General features: G+C 43.3%; 1 protein-coding gene across 5 annotated transcripts in view; it reads right to left on the bottom strand.

Annotated features, from left to right (window-relative positions):
- Positions 1 to 6115: 6115 nt before the first annotated feature.
- Positions 6116 to 13904, bottom strand: part of PDZRN3 (PDZ domain containing ring finger 3) — a 243732-nt gene continuing 235943 nt past the window's right edge. For all 5 annotated transcript variants that reach the window (XM_055259306.2, XM_063630737.1, XM_055259310.2 and 2 more), the window contains 4 exons: positions 13526 to 13588; positions 11647 to 11748; positions 9352 to 9468; positions 6116 to 8629 (listed from right to left, as the gene is read on the bottom strand). In XM_055259306.2, the coding sequence (XP_055115281.1) occupies positions 7064 to 8629; positions 9352 to 9468; positions 11647 to 11748; positions 13526 to 13588 (1848 nt within the window). In that variant the 3' untranslated portion in view covers positions 6116 to 7063. The remainder of the gene's footprint in view (positions 8630 to 9351; positions 9469 to 11646; positions 11749 to 13525; positions 13589 to 13904) is intronic.

The following is a 13904-nucleotide window of genomic DNA, read 5'->3' as shown; positions in this document are numbered from 1 at the left end:
GTTCAAGCAATTCTCCTGCCTCAACCCCCCGAGTAGCTGGGATTACAGGTGCCCGCCACCATGCCTGGCTAATTTTCGTATTTTTAATAGAGATGAGGTTTCACCACATTGGCCAGGCTACTCTTGAACTTCTGACCTCAGGTGATCCACCTGCCTTGGCCTCCCAAAGTGCTGCAATTACAGGTGTGAGCCACCGCACCCAGCCCCAATAAACATACTTGTTTTGGAATTATGCTTGATGTTGAATGAAGGAATACACTCCAAGCCTGTTTTATAGATTGTACCTGTTGTTCATAAGGGAAACATCATGATATCTTAGTATTACAGAAGTGTCCCTAGTCAGAAGGAGGAAAAAGCAGGAGAGTTGATGGACTAGAAATAGAAACAGGTCTCATTCCTGTAAAGACTGCCTCAAAAAGAGCCAGAAGTTTAGCAGCCAGTTTAAAAAAGATATATATTGGTATTATATATATATTTATAATTGGACAGATACTGGTTTATATTTGATAAGCCTTCCCAACAAAGTTCCACTTAAAACATTGGTGGCTTGGAATCCAGAGTGTATGTGCCCATGTTCTTAAGGTAACGAAGTCCATAAATGTTTGTGACAAGGCCCAGTTTAAACTGGCAACTTCCAAAGATACAAGTCGTACTGAAAGTGGTACTTAGATTCTCATTTTTCAGTCAAAACTCAATCCCCTTTATCCATAAGACTCTCCTCTGAAACCCAACAGGCAGATTTTGTTTGTTCTGGTAACTGTTAAGCATTTATAAAACCCACATTCTATGTCTTAAATCCCCTGCATCTCAGAAAATGGCAAAGCTTAAATTATAGTTAGGAATTCATTTAGCTCCTGTGTGCTATCTGTGCCTCCAGTTCATGGGCACTGAGAAACTTTTTTATAAAGGTGGCTGTTTAGTGCCTGTGAAACCTTGTGGCCTCTGCTTACAATGCTTTGGAGATCATTTATGGAAGGAAGATCTGATTGGGTGGCAGCAGGGATTGCAGAACCTTGCTCTTCACTGTGGAATCACCCACATTAATTTACACAGCAAGGTACACTTCAGGACAGGTATTTCACGGGAGTGGGTAAGCAGAGAAGCTGTGGTCCTCAAACCACTTAAATTGCCTTCTTCATTATGCATTCAATGGGACCATCTCATCAGATCAGGTACTTCTTCGGGGTGGTGGTGAGAACTGGTGGTAAAGACTCTAGTTGGTAAGCAAGGGAAAGGAAGCTCTCTTCCTAAGCTCCTGTGTGTTTCCTGGTGGATGATGGAAAATGGAGCCCTGGATTGGTAAATGTGTTCTATCTAGTGGTCAAGGTGGTTGACCTTGAAGAAGTAGATTGACAAAGCATGTTAAGTTTTCATCTGCTGTGGCATAAAAATGGGAAGTAACAGGCTTATAAACAGATTTAGTCCTGAGTAGAAAAAGGCGGGGCAGAAAACAGTTACCAAAGGTTTCCAGATATTAGGCATCTGCTGAAATATATGAGCCTTTTCCACAGTGCGTGTCATGGAGGTGCTACTTCCAGCCCAGTGATTCAGTGCGGTCAGAGAGAGATGGTTTCGCTTTTCCCCTCAGCCATGTACCAGCTGGTTGCTTTTCTAAGCCTTCTTTATTTCCTTATCCACAAAATAAAAACAATCCCACCCATCAGTTAGGCTACTTATGGTTAAGGGAGTTAGCACATGTAAAAGACTTACACAGTTTCTGGCACATATTAGATGCTCAGTAAAGGTTGGCCATAACAAATAGGTATTTATGGTCAAGTAGACAGTGTCATTCCTTCCTAGCTCCCTGTCTTTTCACACTCAATTCTCTCTATTCTCTTTGTCCATTGTTTTTGAGCTCAAGTCACACCTGTCTTTTTTTGTTTGTTTCAAATAGGCCACATCTCTCTCACTTCAGGACCTTTGTACCTGCTATTTTCTCTATTTAACTACCTTTCTAGTTAACTCACATTCATCTATTGGCTCTCAGATCAACCATAACTTTTTAAGGGAGACTCTCTGAAATCTGTGGCACTGGCTCTCCTATCTGACCCTTACTCTAGTCTTGTTGATGCTTTATAAGTATTTGTGTGATGACTGGATTACTGTTTTCTTTCTCACCAGACTGTAAGCTCCAGAGACCTCCCCATGGCCCTAGATTGAGTATGCACATAGTAACTAGTGGATGAAGGAATCCGTGCTGGTTTCTGAAATGGCTCCTGGATGCATAAGGTTGTCATAATTCCACAGAGCTGAAACTGCTAAGTCAAACCCACAATGTCTGGGAGACATGTAATTTAATGTAAATTAAACACAATTTAATTACTTCCTAGTATATTTTTGAGAGACTCTGATGAGGTTTAGGGAGTTTCCTTTGGCTTTTGAGGATTTTAGCGAGACTTACTAATTGGTGAGCAAGTTTAAATTTGCAATAGCCTCAGTGAAGGAGGGATCATTAATTTCCCATTTTTCATTTTAAAGAGATGCTGAGTGCACAGAGGTCAGCATTCTGCCATTGAAAGGCAAAACCACATTATAGGCAAACCACATGTCCCTGTGGACTGTGCCTTTTCAGGATTAGTTGCAACTGAAAGCTAAAGAAAAATGAACCGTTTAAGCAGAAAACCCCCATCTGAATGAAACTCAAAGACTGACATTTTGTCTTATAGCTGCTTTAGGGAATTCACATTTAATCAAAATTGAAGACTACAGCATTTGCCAGAAGAATTCTTGCATCTTATCTCAGTTTTAGTGATTTTCTTTTTAATTAGTTGATGCTCCACAGAAATCCTAAAATACTTAAAACCGAGAAACAGAAATAAAAGTGGGAGTCTCAATTGCTTGTGGCAGAATTGTGTTTGCTTCCTTGGTTTTGGGCAATGTTGCTAACAAGTAACCTGTAACCTACTTCTGAAGGCTACAAATAGATAATTACTTGGTTAATTTTCATATTTCAGCTTATAGTCTTAATTAGTTCTCCAACTAGTATTCCTTAGGCGATGTATAATCCCACCTTATCATATTTGTGATTTTTGCTATTTGGGATCTCCTGTTTCCATTTAAAAGATGAAAAACTTAGCTTGTGCCCCCACATTACTAGATATCTATGCATTGTCATGTGTTCTTGCCAAGAGTTAGAATATTCTGCAATTTAGAACTCAAAGGGAACTGAGTGAAATGCTTGCTACTTTGAAGTAATTTCTTTGTGATTATGAATATGTTACAAATATTAACCTAAACTGAACATACTTTGAATTGCTTCTTAGGAGGAGATGGAAGCACAGGTAAAGGGTTTCGTATTAGGCAGATGCCAATTCAAATCACGTCTTTATGCTTGTCTGGGCAAAGTTCTTAATCTGAGTCTAAACTATTGATAAAGCATCTGCTTCATAGAACTGCTCCAAGGATTTAGTGAGATGATGAGGGCAAGGGTTTAGCATGTACTTGCCCGATATTTTCTGTATCTGTGCTGCCCAATAGAAGTGTAATGCAAGCCACGTAGGTAATTAAAAATCTAGCATTCACATTAAACAGTTAAACAGGTTAAATTAGTGATAACTATGTATTTTATTCAATCCAACATATGCAAAATGATTTCTATGTAAAAATTATCAAAATATTTTTCATTTTTAAATACAAAGTCATTGAAATCCATTTTCTCAGAACATTTCAATTTGGAGTAACCGCATTTTAACTGATTAATGGCCAGATGTGGCTAGTGGCTATGGTATTGGGCAGTGCAGCTCTAGATGGTCAAAACATTCTCATTTCCTTCCTTTTGTATTTTAGAATTAGTTTAAACCTGAGTCATCCAGCCAGTGGGGTGGCTGCTATGGAGAATCAGAAATCTGTATTTATCGTTCCTCAATTTACGTAGCTGTGAGAAAAACTGCACAATGACTGGAAGAGTATAGGTACTAGTGATCTGGTAAATTTTAATTGCGTTAAACAGTATAGTTCTAATAGGAAGAAAAGCAGTCTTTGATATTAAAAGTAGGCATTCAAATCAAATAGTGTGCTATAAGACGCAGCTGAAATAAAAGTCTGAGAAATAAACCTATAAGGCTATCAAATTCGGTTATTGTAAACTTGGCGTTCTTACATGCTTAGAGGGGATTTGTGAAAGGACTTTGGGGGCATGTGAAGTCTCTGATTATATGCACTTTTTAATGTATTATTCATTATAAGTACATTTTCTGCAGATAGAATCTATAGCTTCCATCAGATCCTTCAATGGGTCCACGAAGTGTAAAGTACACGCAGCCAGGGCGGTAGAAAGTCCTGTTATAGTGGATGTTCTGTTTACACAGAAGCTAGGGCTTTACATCAGTGAGAACAGAAGCTAGAAATTGTCTCATCACTATTACCCAGGAAAATTTTCATCCCGGCCGCCAGCTCAGAAGTGAGGCACTTGGAGCTCATGCTTGTTGAAGAAATGGCAGATTCATGATTCCTCTTATGTTCACTCTGGGGCATCCACTGGTGAAATGCATTTGTTTTTTGGTTGAGGGCACATGATTTAATGCATTTAAGTTAACTGTGCACATGAGGACGATTCTTCAGAGTATGGGGTGCTAAGAATTGTGGAACCAGGTGTTGGGTTCTGAGTTCAAATCCCAGTTTGGTTATGAATGAGCTGCACTGTATTTCTTTGCCTCCCTGAGTGCCCTGTTCATTGATAAAGTGATGATTTCTAAGATCTCTTCCAATTTCTTTTAGAAGTTAATCAGCTAAATTAGATTTGAGAAGCCTCATATTACACTGCATGTTATGATTAAGTATATCTAGATGATAAAGTGATTTAAAAATAAGTTGAAATCAAAGGATCTAGAATTGGATTTGAATGCATGCTATTATTTCCCTCTACTTTTTCGTAAGTGCACGAGCTGACCCCCAAATCCAGAGACACGTGGGGAGACCTGGTTAGAAACCCCTGTGCTTGACTGTTTAGGTTAAAGCTGTTCCTGTGGCCATGTAGCCTCCTCTGGCCTTCAGTGAGAACACACAAGGGGAGGAAAGCTATTTCCCCATATAAACTCATATGCTTTGCAACAATTTATAATTCATCTGACTGATGTTTGTTCACTGTGAAACATTAACTAGGAAGACAGGGTATGAGGTGACATGGCTGGGAAAGGGTAGCTTCTCCTGGGAGGTAAGGATCAGATTTTGTGCAAAGTTAAAACTTGGAGAATATTGGAAAACCAAGGCCCTAATAGTACACTCTGCAAAAATTTCACCTTGGAGGGCTGATTAGAATAATGTGGCAGATGTAATTATCTTAACAATGCCTGGTTCTGGAAGAGGTAATGAACAGACATCTTAATAATGAGGAATAAGTATTTCGGTGTTTTATTTTCATTGTTTTATTAAAAGCGTGACTACTAATTAGTCTCAAGATTCTGGCCCCAAAGGAGGGACTGTGGTTCGAGCAGGGTCTGTGGGAGAAATATATGTCTGAAATGCCTAAAACGCCTGGTCATTTCAATCCAAGTTCCATTTGGATTGGAGAGTAAACCAGATGTATGGCATCATGGCAAATAAAAATGACACCCTTCCTAATCCTATCTTTATCTCAATTTTTTTCAGTAAGTATTACAGCTGAAATTGGTGTAAACATTACAATTAATCAGGAAACAATTTGTAGCAAATTCATTATTTAGGATCCTGGTGGTTGCAGTAGTCAGAAAGATACCAGATTCGAAGCCCACCCCGTTTGGTGACCCCTGTTATTCTGTGAAAATACTGCCTGATTTGCAGATGCAACTTAGAAATGGAAAGCTGGACCTAGCCACCCGGATTTGTTAGTTACTACTGACAGGCAGTAATGGTTGCAATAAACCAAAGAGATTTCACTGTAAACATGACCCTGATTGATAAACTTGCTCATAGCTATTCTTGTTTATAGGATATTGGGCCAGGTTGAAACTTTCTGTGAAACAGGCAGTCAGAATGCAGGGTTGTATGGTAAATTTGACCCTGTATTCTTCACTGCTAGACCTTGGCTTTATATCCATCATTAGGTCTGAGGCTGAATGTGAAGACATCAGATGGTCTAAAATATTTAAATCCTTCCAAAGTAGCATGTAATATAACCACAACCAAGGGAAAAGAAGCAAACACTGCAAAAGGCTTTTATTTTATAGGCACCACTGCAAAATGAGGAATCACATCAAAACATATCAAATAGAAAATAATAATTTATTTTAACTTCATTTTACTGTTTGTAACTAATCATGATTTTGTGAACTTGCCTGTATAAGTCTGTACGTTCAAATCTACAAAGCAAAAGTTTACTACAATGAGCACTTAAAATTCCACAAACCGTCTCCTTCCACAACTTTCCTGTACATGCAAATTCTTTCAATGGGCTGCAATATTTGCAAACATGCTTTAAACTTCCATAAAGCTGCAAGACATTTTGCTTTCTGCTAAAACCTTTACACTGTCTTGGGAACCTTAACCAGCAAAATGTTTAACTGTATATCCCAACTCTAAACGCTGCCCGTTTGGTTATGTGTATTAAATCGTTAACCACCGGGTTGGGTGGTTTTGAGTTGAAACCTTCACCTAAATAACAATATCTTAATGGTCACGCATATGAAACACATTCAGTAACGTAACATTATAAAATAGGGTTCCATTAAAAATACATACTTACTGGCAGTTGTATTTGTGTTTTAGGCAGGAAAAAAAAAGCGTGTTTAACTTTTTTATATGAATATAGTTTAAACAAATTATTCTGCGAAAGTATGCTTAATAAAAGATCTTTCTGAAATTTAAACACTTTATGTAAAAGGGTACAGGTAGAAAAGTACAATTGCTATTTGAAAAAAGCTCTGTTTGTTAATATTGCCTTCCAAGATAGATAGTAAGGGTGTTTTTCTCTCTCTTCCCTTAAAATAGACCTATGACACCCAGAGTTGTAGGGTTTGCAAATTTGGACTATAAACATGAAGACCGTACTTATCTTATATACAAAAACTTGCCGCATTGAACGAGGCAGGAATTTCTACCCCAGTGGTAGTGGTCTCTTTTATGTACATAATGCAGAAGTGAAAATTAATTATACAGTAGTCACCGATAGGAAGGAATTGTATACTCTAGTGCCGTCCGGGGATTTTGTGCCGTGGGTTAAGAGTTCTTGGATCGTCATCCAGTTATCGAAGATTTTTTTATTCCTCTTCTTCATCATCTTTTTGTGGCTCAGTTCGAGAATGTTCATCTCCTTCCTGTCGTCGGCTGCTTGCTGCTCCTTGAGACAATCCAACCTGCTCTGCATCATGAACTCGCGCCGCCGCCGCTGCTCCTTGGCCTTCACCAGGTGCTGCTTCCTCTCCTCCTTGCTCCAGTAGCGCCCCATCTTCATCTCGCTCACCGCGTCGTCGTCGGTGGTCATGCCGCTGCGCTCTTCCCGGATCTTCAGGGCGCGCTCCCGCAGCAGGCGGTCCCGCACGGGCCTCTTGGTGATGTAGCGTGTCCCGTCACTGCGGATCTTCACCTTCCACTCCATGCGCGGCTCCGACGGTGTGGGAGAGCTCAGGTCCTTGCACATGCTCACCAGGCTCATCTGGCTTTGCGCATACTCCACGGCCGACTTCTGCTGGATCAGCTGCATGTAGCTCTGGTAGTGCTGGGCGTGCGCCGGGATGTGCGCGTGCTTGTATGGGGAGTGGTGGTAGGATGGCAGGTAGGCGCTGCCCAGCTTTTGGCTGGGCGTGGGGCTCCGGCTCCCATCGCTGGCTCTCCGCTCTTTGCTTTCCAGGGGCTGGTTGGGGTCCAGCTCCTTCAGGGACGGGCTATAGGTAGGGGTACCCACTTCGGGATCTTCCGTGATGGAGAGCAGATTCTTGGAGGCTGGCCCGTAGGCTTCCGTGGTCCCCACGGCCCCTTCGCTGCTCGGGCAGCTGATGCCCTCCGCCGCTCTCCTCAAGGAGTTGTCGGGGGAGATCTCCAGGGTGAGCGGGGTGCTGCGGCAGCTCTCGCCTGTGTTGTAGGCGCTCGAGCTGTCCTTGTCGGATTTCTCCGGGAGCTCGGTGATGTCTGAGAGCTCGTGCCTGCGCACGTCGATGCTGGTGTTGTAGTTGCGGAAGCCGCTGTTGTGCAGCATCCAGGACTCGCGGTACTGCTCCTTGAGCTGCTGCATCTTGTGGGCGCGCACGATGCTCAGGCACTCCAGCTCGATGCTGCGCAGCTCCTCGTTCAGCAGCTCCAGCTCCTTGTCCACGCTCTCAGGGTCACTCTTGCCGGCGTCCAGGGGGCCGCTAGGGTAGTACAGGCCGTAAGGGGTGGCGCTCTTCACCTGGCACTTGAGCTCCAGGAGCTCGCGGAAGCGCTCGCACTCGTCCACCGGGATCCCAAGGTAGTCGGCGTCCGTGCAGTCGGCCGAAATGAAGGACTCGTTGCTGAAGGGCAGGTCGCCGCTGCCCAAGGTGTCCTGGCTGCAGGTGAGCTTCCTCTGCCCCGCCAGCGGGTTGGAGGATGCCGTGGCGTCGTCGCCGTTGTTCTCTTGCTCCGAGCTCTCGTCATTGCGGGTGCTCTCGTCGGTCCGCCCCACACCGCTGTCCTTCTCGTGCTGGTTGGACAAGATGGTGGCTGTATCTGTGGTCCCACCGTCTTCGTCGTGCTTCTTCTGCATAAAAACAAGAACAAAGGGTCACAGTGAGGGAGGCCTGCGCAGCAGGTACTCAGGTTTGATCTTTCCTTGCAGTGTTTCTAGATAGCGCAAGCTGTACATTTATAAGGCCAAGGGACAGCATCTGACAGTAGGACCGCGTCAAGAGCGTGGGCCTTAGCCACACCTACCCATATCTACCTGGGCAAGTCACTTATTCTTGTTCTTGTCCTCAGTTTTGTAAAATGAGGATAATAATAGTCACTTTATCTCAATGAATGATTCTGTTAAATGAATCAGTACACAGGTAGGATGTATAAAGGTCCTTGGTTAGCTCATACGGGATTCAGTAAGTGGCTCATTAAGACTCGTAGTAGCATAGTAGGGAGCTAGAGAGCGCCAAGCAGCTCTTGTTCAACAGAGGGGATTGCTTTACTTTGGAAAACATGGCTTTTTGCAATCTATGGTTATGCCGAAGCATATGTTTTCCAAACAAATTATCAGAAGGTCAGCTTTGCTTTGGCACTGTTGCTTAGATTTAAAAGCTTAGCTAGGGACAGTACCAGCTTGCATTTCACTGGTCTGGTGCTCAAATAGAAAAGTACTTGAGGCTGTTTTCTTGCTGTCTTCCAGGTGGATGGGCTTCTGATGGTTTTTAGCACCCTAAAGGGAGATGGAGGAAGCAGATTTTCCTCTAGCTCAGCAGGGCAGAGTGTCAGGGACTGGTGCGTGGGCGTTACCTGCTGAAGCACGCTAGCTGTGAATTGCATGGCCTGGTGGTGCTGCTCCTCCAGCATGTCCATGTGCAGGTCATCCAGAAAGTCGTTCCTGTCATCGTCCATCCAGCCCTCATCCAGCTGCAGGCAAGAGCAGCCAACACATGCCTTAGAAGTTTCCTTTCATGTTCATTTATGTTTTTTTAAAAATGACATTACCTTGGGGGAAAATATTTCTAGGGCTTCCTCCATCAAAATGCAGTCTGCCCAATGATTTGCTGTTAAGTCAGGAAACTATCCCACCCTTACATTAAAGAGACCTCCAACCCTACACTACATCTGGGGAAGTCTTTAATATCCATGATTTTTTTTATTTCAGGGTGAAACTCTTTCATCCATCTCAGCTACTTTCAGTGCAGTAGGACACCTGTGTAGGAGGGTCAGGTAGATTTAGCTGTTCGACCTGCTTGCTGGACCAGACACGAGTTTAACAGGTCCCATAGAAAAACGATTTTTAGTATGAAAAGAGTTCTTTCTGATACAGTAACTAGCTGTTTGGCTCGGGCAAGATATCACTTTTTTTTTTTTTTTTTTTTTGAAACAGAATCTCTCTCACTCTCTCAGGCTGGAGTGCAGTGGCACGATCTCGGCTCACTGCAACCTCTGTCTCCCGAGTAGCTGGGATTACAGGCATGCGCCACTACGCCCAGCTAATTTTGGTATTTTTAGTAGAGATGGGGTTTCACCATGTTGGCCAGGCTGGCCTCATCCTGACCTCAAGCGATCCTCCTGCCTCGGCCTCCCAAAATGCTGGGATTATAGGCGTGAGCCACTGAGCCTGGCTGGATATCACTTTTAAGAGGCCTTTATCTGCCTTGCCCCAAAAAGAGTGAACTATTCAGAAGTTGGCACTCTATAGCCCATGGGCTGAATCCAGCCTGGTATTTTTATAAATAATAAAAAAAAAAGTTGAATGAGAACACAGCTATGCCCATTCGCTGACAAAATTGTCTATGGCTGCTTTTGCACTAGAGTGACAGAGTCTAGCAGTCATGGCAGAGATGGTATGGCCACCTAAGTCAAACATTTACTATCTGGCCCTTTAAGAAAAAGTCTGTGACTGTGGGTGAGATGATTGCTGAAGTTCCCTTTGAGCTCATGAGACTCCCATCTGTGGAGAATCAGATGCCCTGTATGCCACTGTCTCTAGGCTACTTTTTCAATTGGGTTTCATACTGACATGGTTTGGCTGTCCCCACCCAAATCTCACCTTGAATTGTAGCTCCCATAATTCCTATGTGTTGTGCAAGGGAACTCGTGGGAGATAAGTGAATCACGGGGGCAGTTTCCCCCATACTGTTCTCGTGGCAGTGAGTCAGTCTCATGAGATCTGATAGTTTTATAAGGGGAAACCTCGTTTGCTTGGTTCTCATCTCTCTTCCCTGCTGCCATGTAAGAGGTGCCTTTTGCCTTCCACCATGATTGTGAGGCCTCCCCAGCCATGTGGAACGGTGAGTCCATGAAACCTCTTTTTCTTTATAAGTTACCCAGTCTCGAGTATGTCTTTATCAGCAGCATGAAAACGGACTAATACACATACCTAAAGAGATCTACTACTGGATTGCCCTAGATGTGTTGCTGGAGCCATTCTAAGTGGATCAAGAGTGCCACCTGGATGAGCTCATGATTCCTTCTGTGGAAGCAGTTATTACAACACAGTGGTTTCTGAATCAGATTACTTGGGCCTGAACCCCTCCCTGCTTTATCACCCTCCTTCTGGGCCTTTCCTGGGTAACTTTTGAACCTCTGGAAACTTCCATCTCCTGGGAAGGCTCTCCTGTGTGTAAAGTGCTCCACGGAGGGCCTAGCGCTTATTTGGTGGTCATATCAGTTTTAATTATTTATCATTCAATGTTTCTTTTAATTTGAAAGAGCAAGTTTTAATTCCCCATACTCTGCTATTGTAAATGGAACCTGCACAGACCAAGGCTGGAACATATGTCAAGCCTTGGGAAGTCAAATGTCTTGACGTGACTCCGGTTGTGTTTTCCATTCAATTCTGTTTCCTTTTCCTTCCCTATGATCCCTGCATTAACGAACGTGGTGGGCCTTCAGTATAGATGCCAGGGTGGGTATCTTAACTAACCTTAAATGGCTAAATCATAAAGTGAATTCTGAGTCACAGCAAATTTGATTACATTTCCAGGGAACAAAGCACCTTCAAGTTCACAGCCAATACTCAGGTGCTCTTTTGCAGGCCTGGGGATCTTTTGATTTTAGAAATACAGACCCAGTTTCATCTGTAGGAAGCCGATTTACCTGGAGTTCAGGCCTTGCAATCAGCAATGAAAAGTTTTTATTTTCTTCACTGGTTAGAAGAGCCACAGCCTCTTCACGGTTCTGCACCTCTATCCCATTAATCTTTTAAAAAAAAAAAAAGGGGGGGGGGGCGGGGAGAGTGGGGAGACAAATAGCATGATTAGATGGTGCAAAATCATTCTATTTTATTTCAGACTTGCATTTGTCACCCACTCACAGCTAAAACATAAAACTTCCCTGTAGCTGGAAAAGAATACTGATGTTAGGAAGGAAAGGTCTTGCTCAGACCAATGCAGTTTCTCTGGTCTATAAGGGAGCCTCCATGAGTGTAGTTCATGAGGTGACTGTGATGTGTAGGGTGTGAACAGAAGGGGCTGGACCTCCAGAAGACGGCACTGAGAAAAATCATAATGCTGTGTGGAGGGAACATGGAAGCAATCAGACATAATATTCAGGCAGGAGTATATGTAGACATTATTGGATAATATAGAAGAAAAAGCAGCAGTGGGTCTGATACGAACATTATGGAAACTGAGGTTAAGAAAATGGAATATAATTGTACATGGTGTTTTGTGTCCCCAGTTTGACACTTAAACTTCTTCAGGCCAGGCGGAGGGTCAAGTGGGCGTGACCCTCTATCACACTTGATTAACCCTCTTGCAGGATTTTTGCTTGCATGTCCTGGTGACTTTCAGCCCTGCTGGTCTGGAGGTCTTAGTCCTGGTGGAACGCCGCCTCCAGGGGACACAGCAATGGTTCCACTGAATTGGAAGTGGAGCCTTCCACATGCCTCCTTACACCAGTGAGCCAACAGGCAGCAAAAGGGGTGACTATTGGTTGCAGTGATTGCCTTCAATTACCAAGGGAAGATGGGCCTGCTGTGAGACAGTGGAGGCAGGGAGGATTGTGTCTGGAACCTAGGAGATTCCTTGGAGTACCTCTGAGTGCTTCCATTCTCAGTAGTAAAGGTTAATGGAAAACTCCAGCAACCAAAAAAAAAAAAAAAAAAAAAAAAAAAAAGAGGCAGTATGCTGAGGACCCTGACCCTTCAGGTGTGAAGGTTTGGGTCACTTCCCTAGGGCAAGTGATCCTGAGCAGCACAGGTTCTGGCTGAAGGGTAGAGAAACCCAGAGTAGGCAGTGGAAGAAGAAAATCAAAATGACTTGTGGTGAGGTATGCAATGAGAAAAACACAGTGGATTAAGAATGAGAGGATACAGATGAGAAGAGGTAGAAAGCTGAGCCTTGTGGACACAATGAAGCCAAGAATCTCAATTCTGTGAGATTAAAGAAGGTTGTAGCCAAAAGAGACATGAAGGGTCTCATTTGGACTAGATGGAGCAACAGGGCTCGAGGTCAAGTAATGACCCTTAGAAGCGATTCCAGGATGGTTAGATGTTGAGTCAGAAAATTTCTAAGACTTTTTAATCGATTCTGCTAAATTTGCCAAAAACGTTCCTCTTTTATGGATGAGACTCTGAAATGCTTGGTCCAAAGTTAATCTTTCAGAGAAACCTAAAACAAGAATTATTTTAGTTCACAAGTTGAAAACTGTTGGCCTGACTTTGGCTCACTGATGTTTGTTTTGATCCAAATAGAATGAAAGAAAATGAGGAGAACTGGCTCAAATTTTGCAAGGCCCTCTTTGGAGAGAACATGCCCCATCTAGTTAGTCTCAGTCCTCACCACTCCCTGTTGCGTCTTATGACTCAGAGATAGCCTCACAATTAGTTTAACTTGTCTGACCTCACTACACATCTGCATTTGTGATCCCTGTTCTTTAACCTCTTCTGCATTTTCAACCCTAGACCTATCAATAGAACCAGTTTGTTCTTTAGTGATAGGCCCATTATGAGGCCACTGTTTGGAAGTGGACTTACCTGGATAATGCGGTCTCCTTCTCGGATGCGCCCATCCTTGGCTGCAATGCTGTTAGGGTCAATCTGAAACACACATGGACCATCTCAGCACAAACACAGACATGCATGAAAATAAGCAACAGCACTTTCAAAGCCATTTCTAATACACAGTCATGCTCATCCCTGTGTTTCTGTTTTGCACAGAAATAAACAAGACTTAGTGTTGTGCAAGGAGAGGCAAACATGAGCTGATCTGCTTCTAAGCCCTTTCTAGGGCCGGTTCTTGGATCCTTGTGTAGCAACCCTGTTACACAGCAGTGTGGGCAGGCTCTGCTGATCTAAGGAGGCACAGCGGACTTTTGTTGCATGCATGGTAATGAAAATCAAGTCAATGATGTAG

Source organism: Symphalangus syndactylus, chromosome 21 (genome assembly GCF_028878055.3).
Source record: "Symphalangus syndactylus isolate Jambi chromosome 21, NHGRI_mSymSyn1-v2.1_pri, whole genome shotgun sequence".
Classification (NCBI taxonomy): Eukaryota; Metazoa; Chordata; class Mammalia; order Primates; family Hylobatidae; genus Symphalangus; species Symphalangus syndactylus.
Note: the sequence above shows the minus strand (reverse complement) of the source record. Positions and strands in the feature narration are given on the sequence as shown.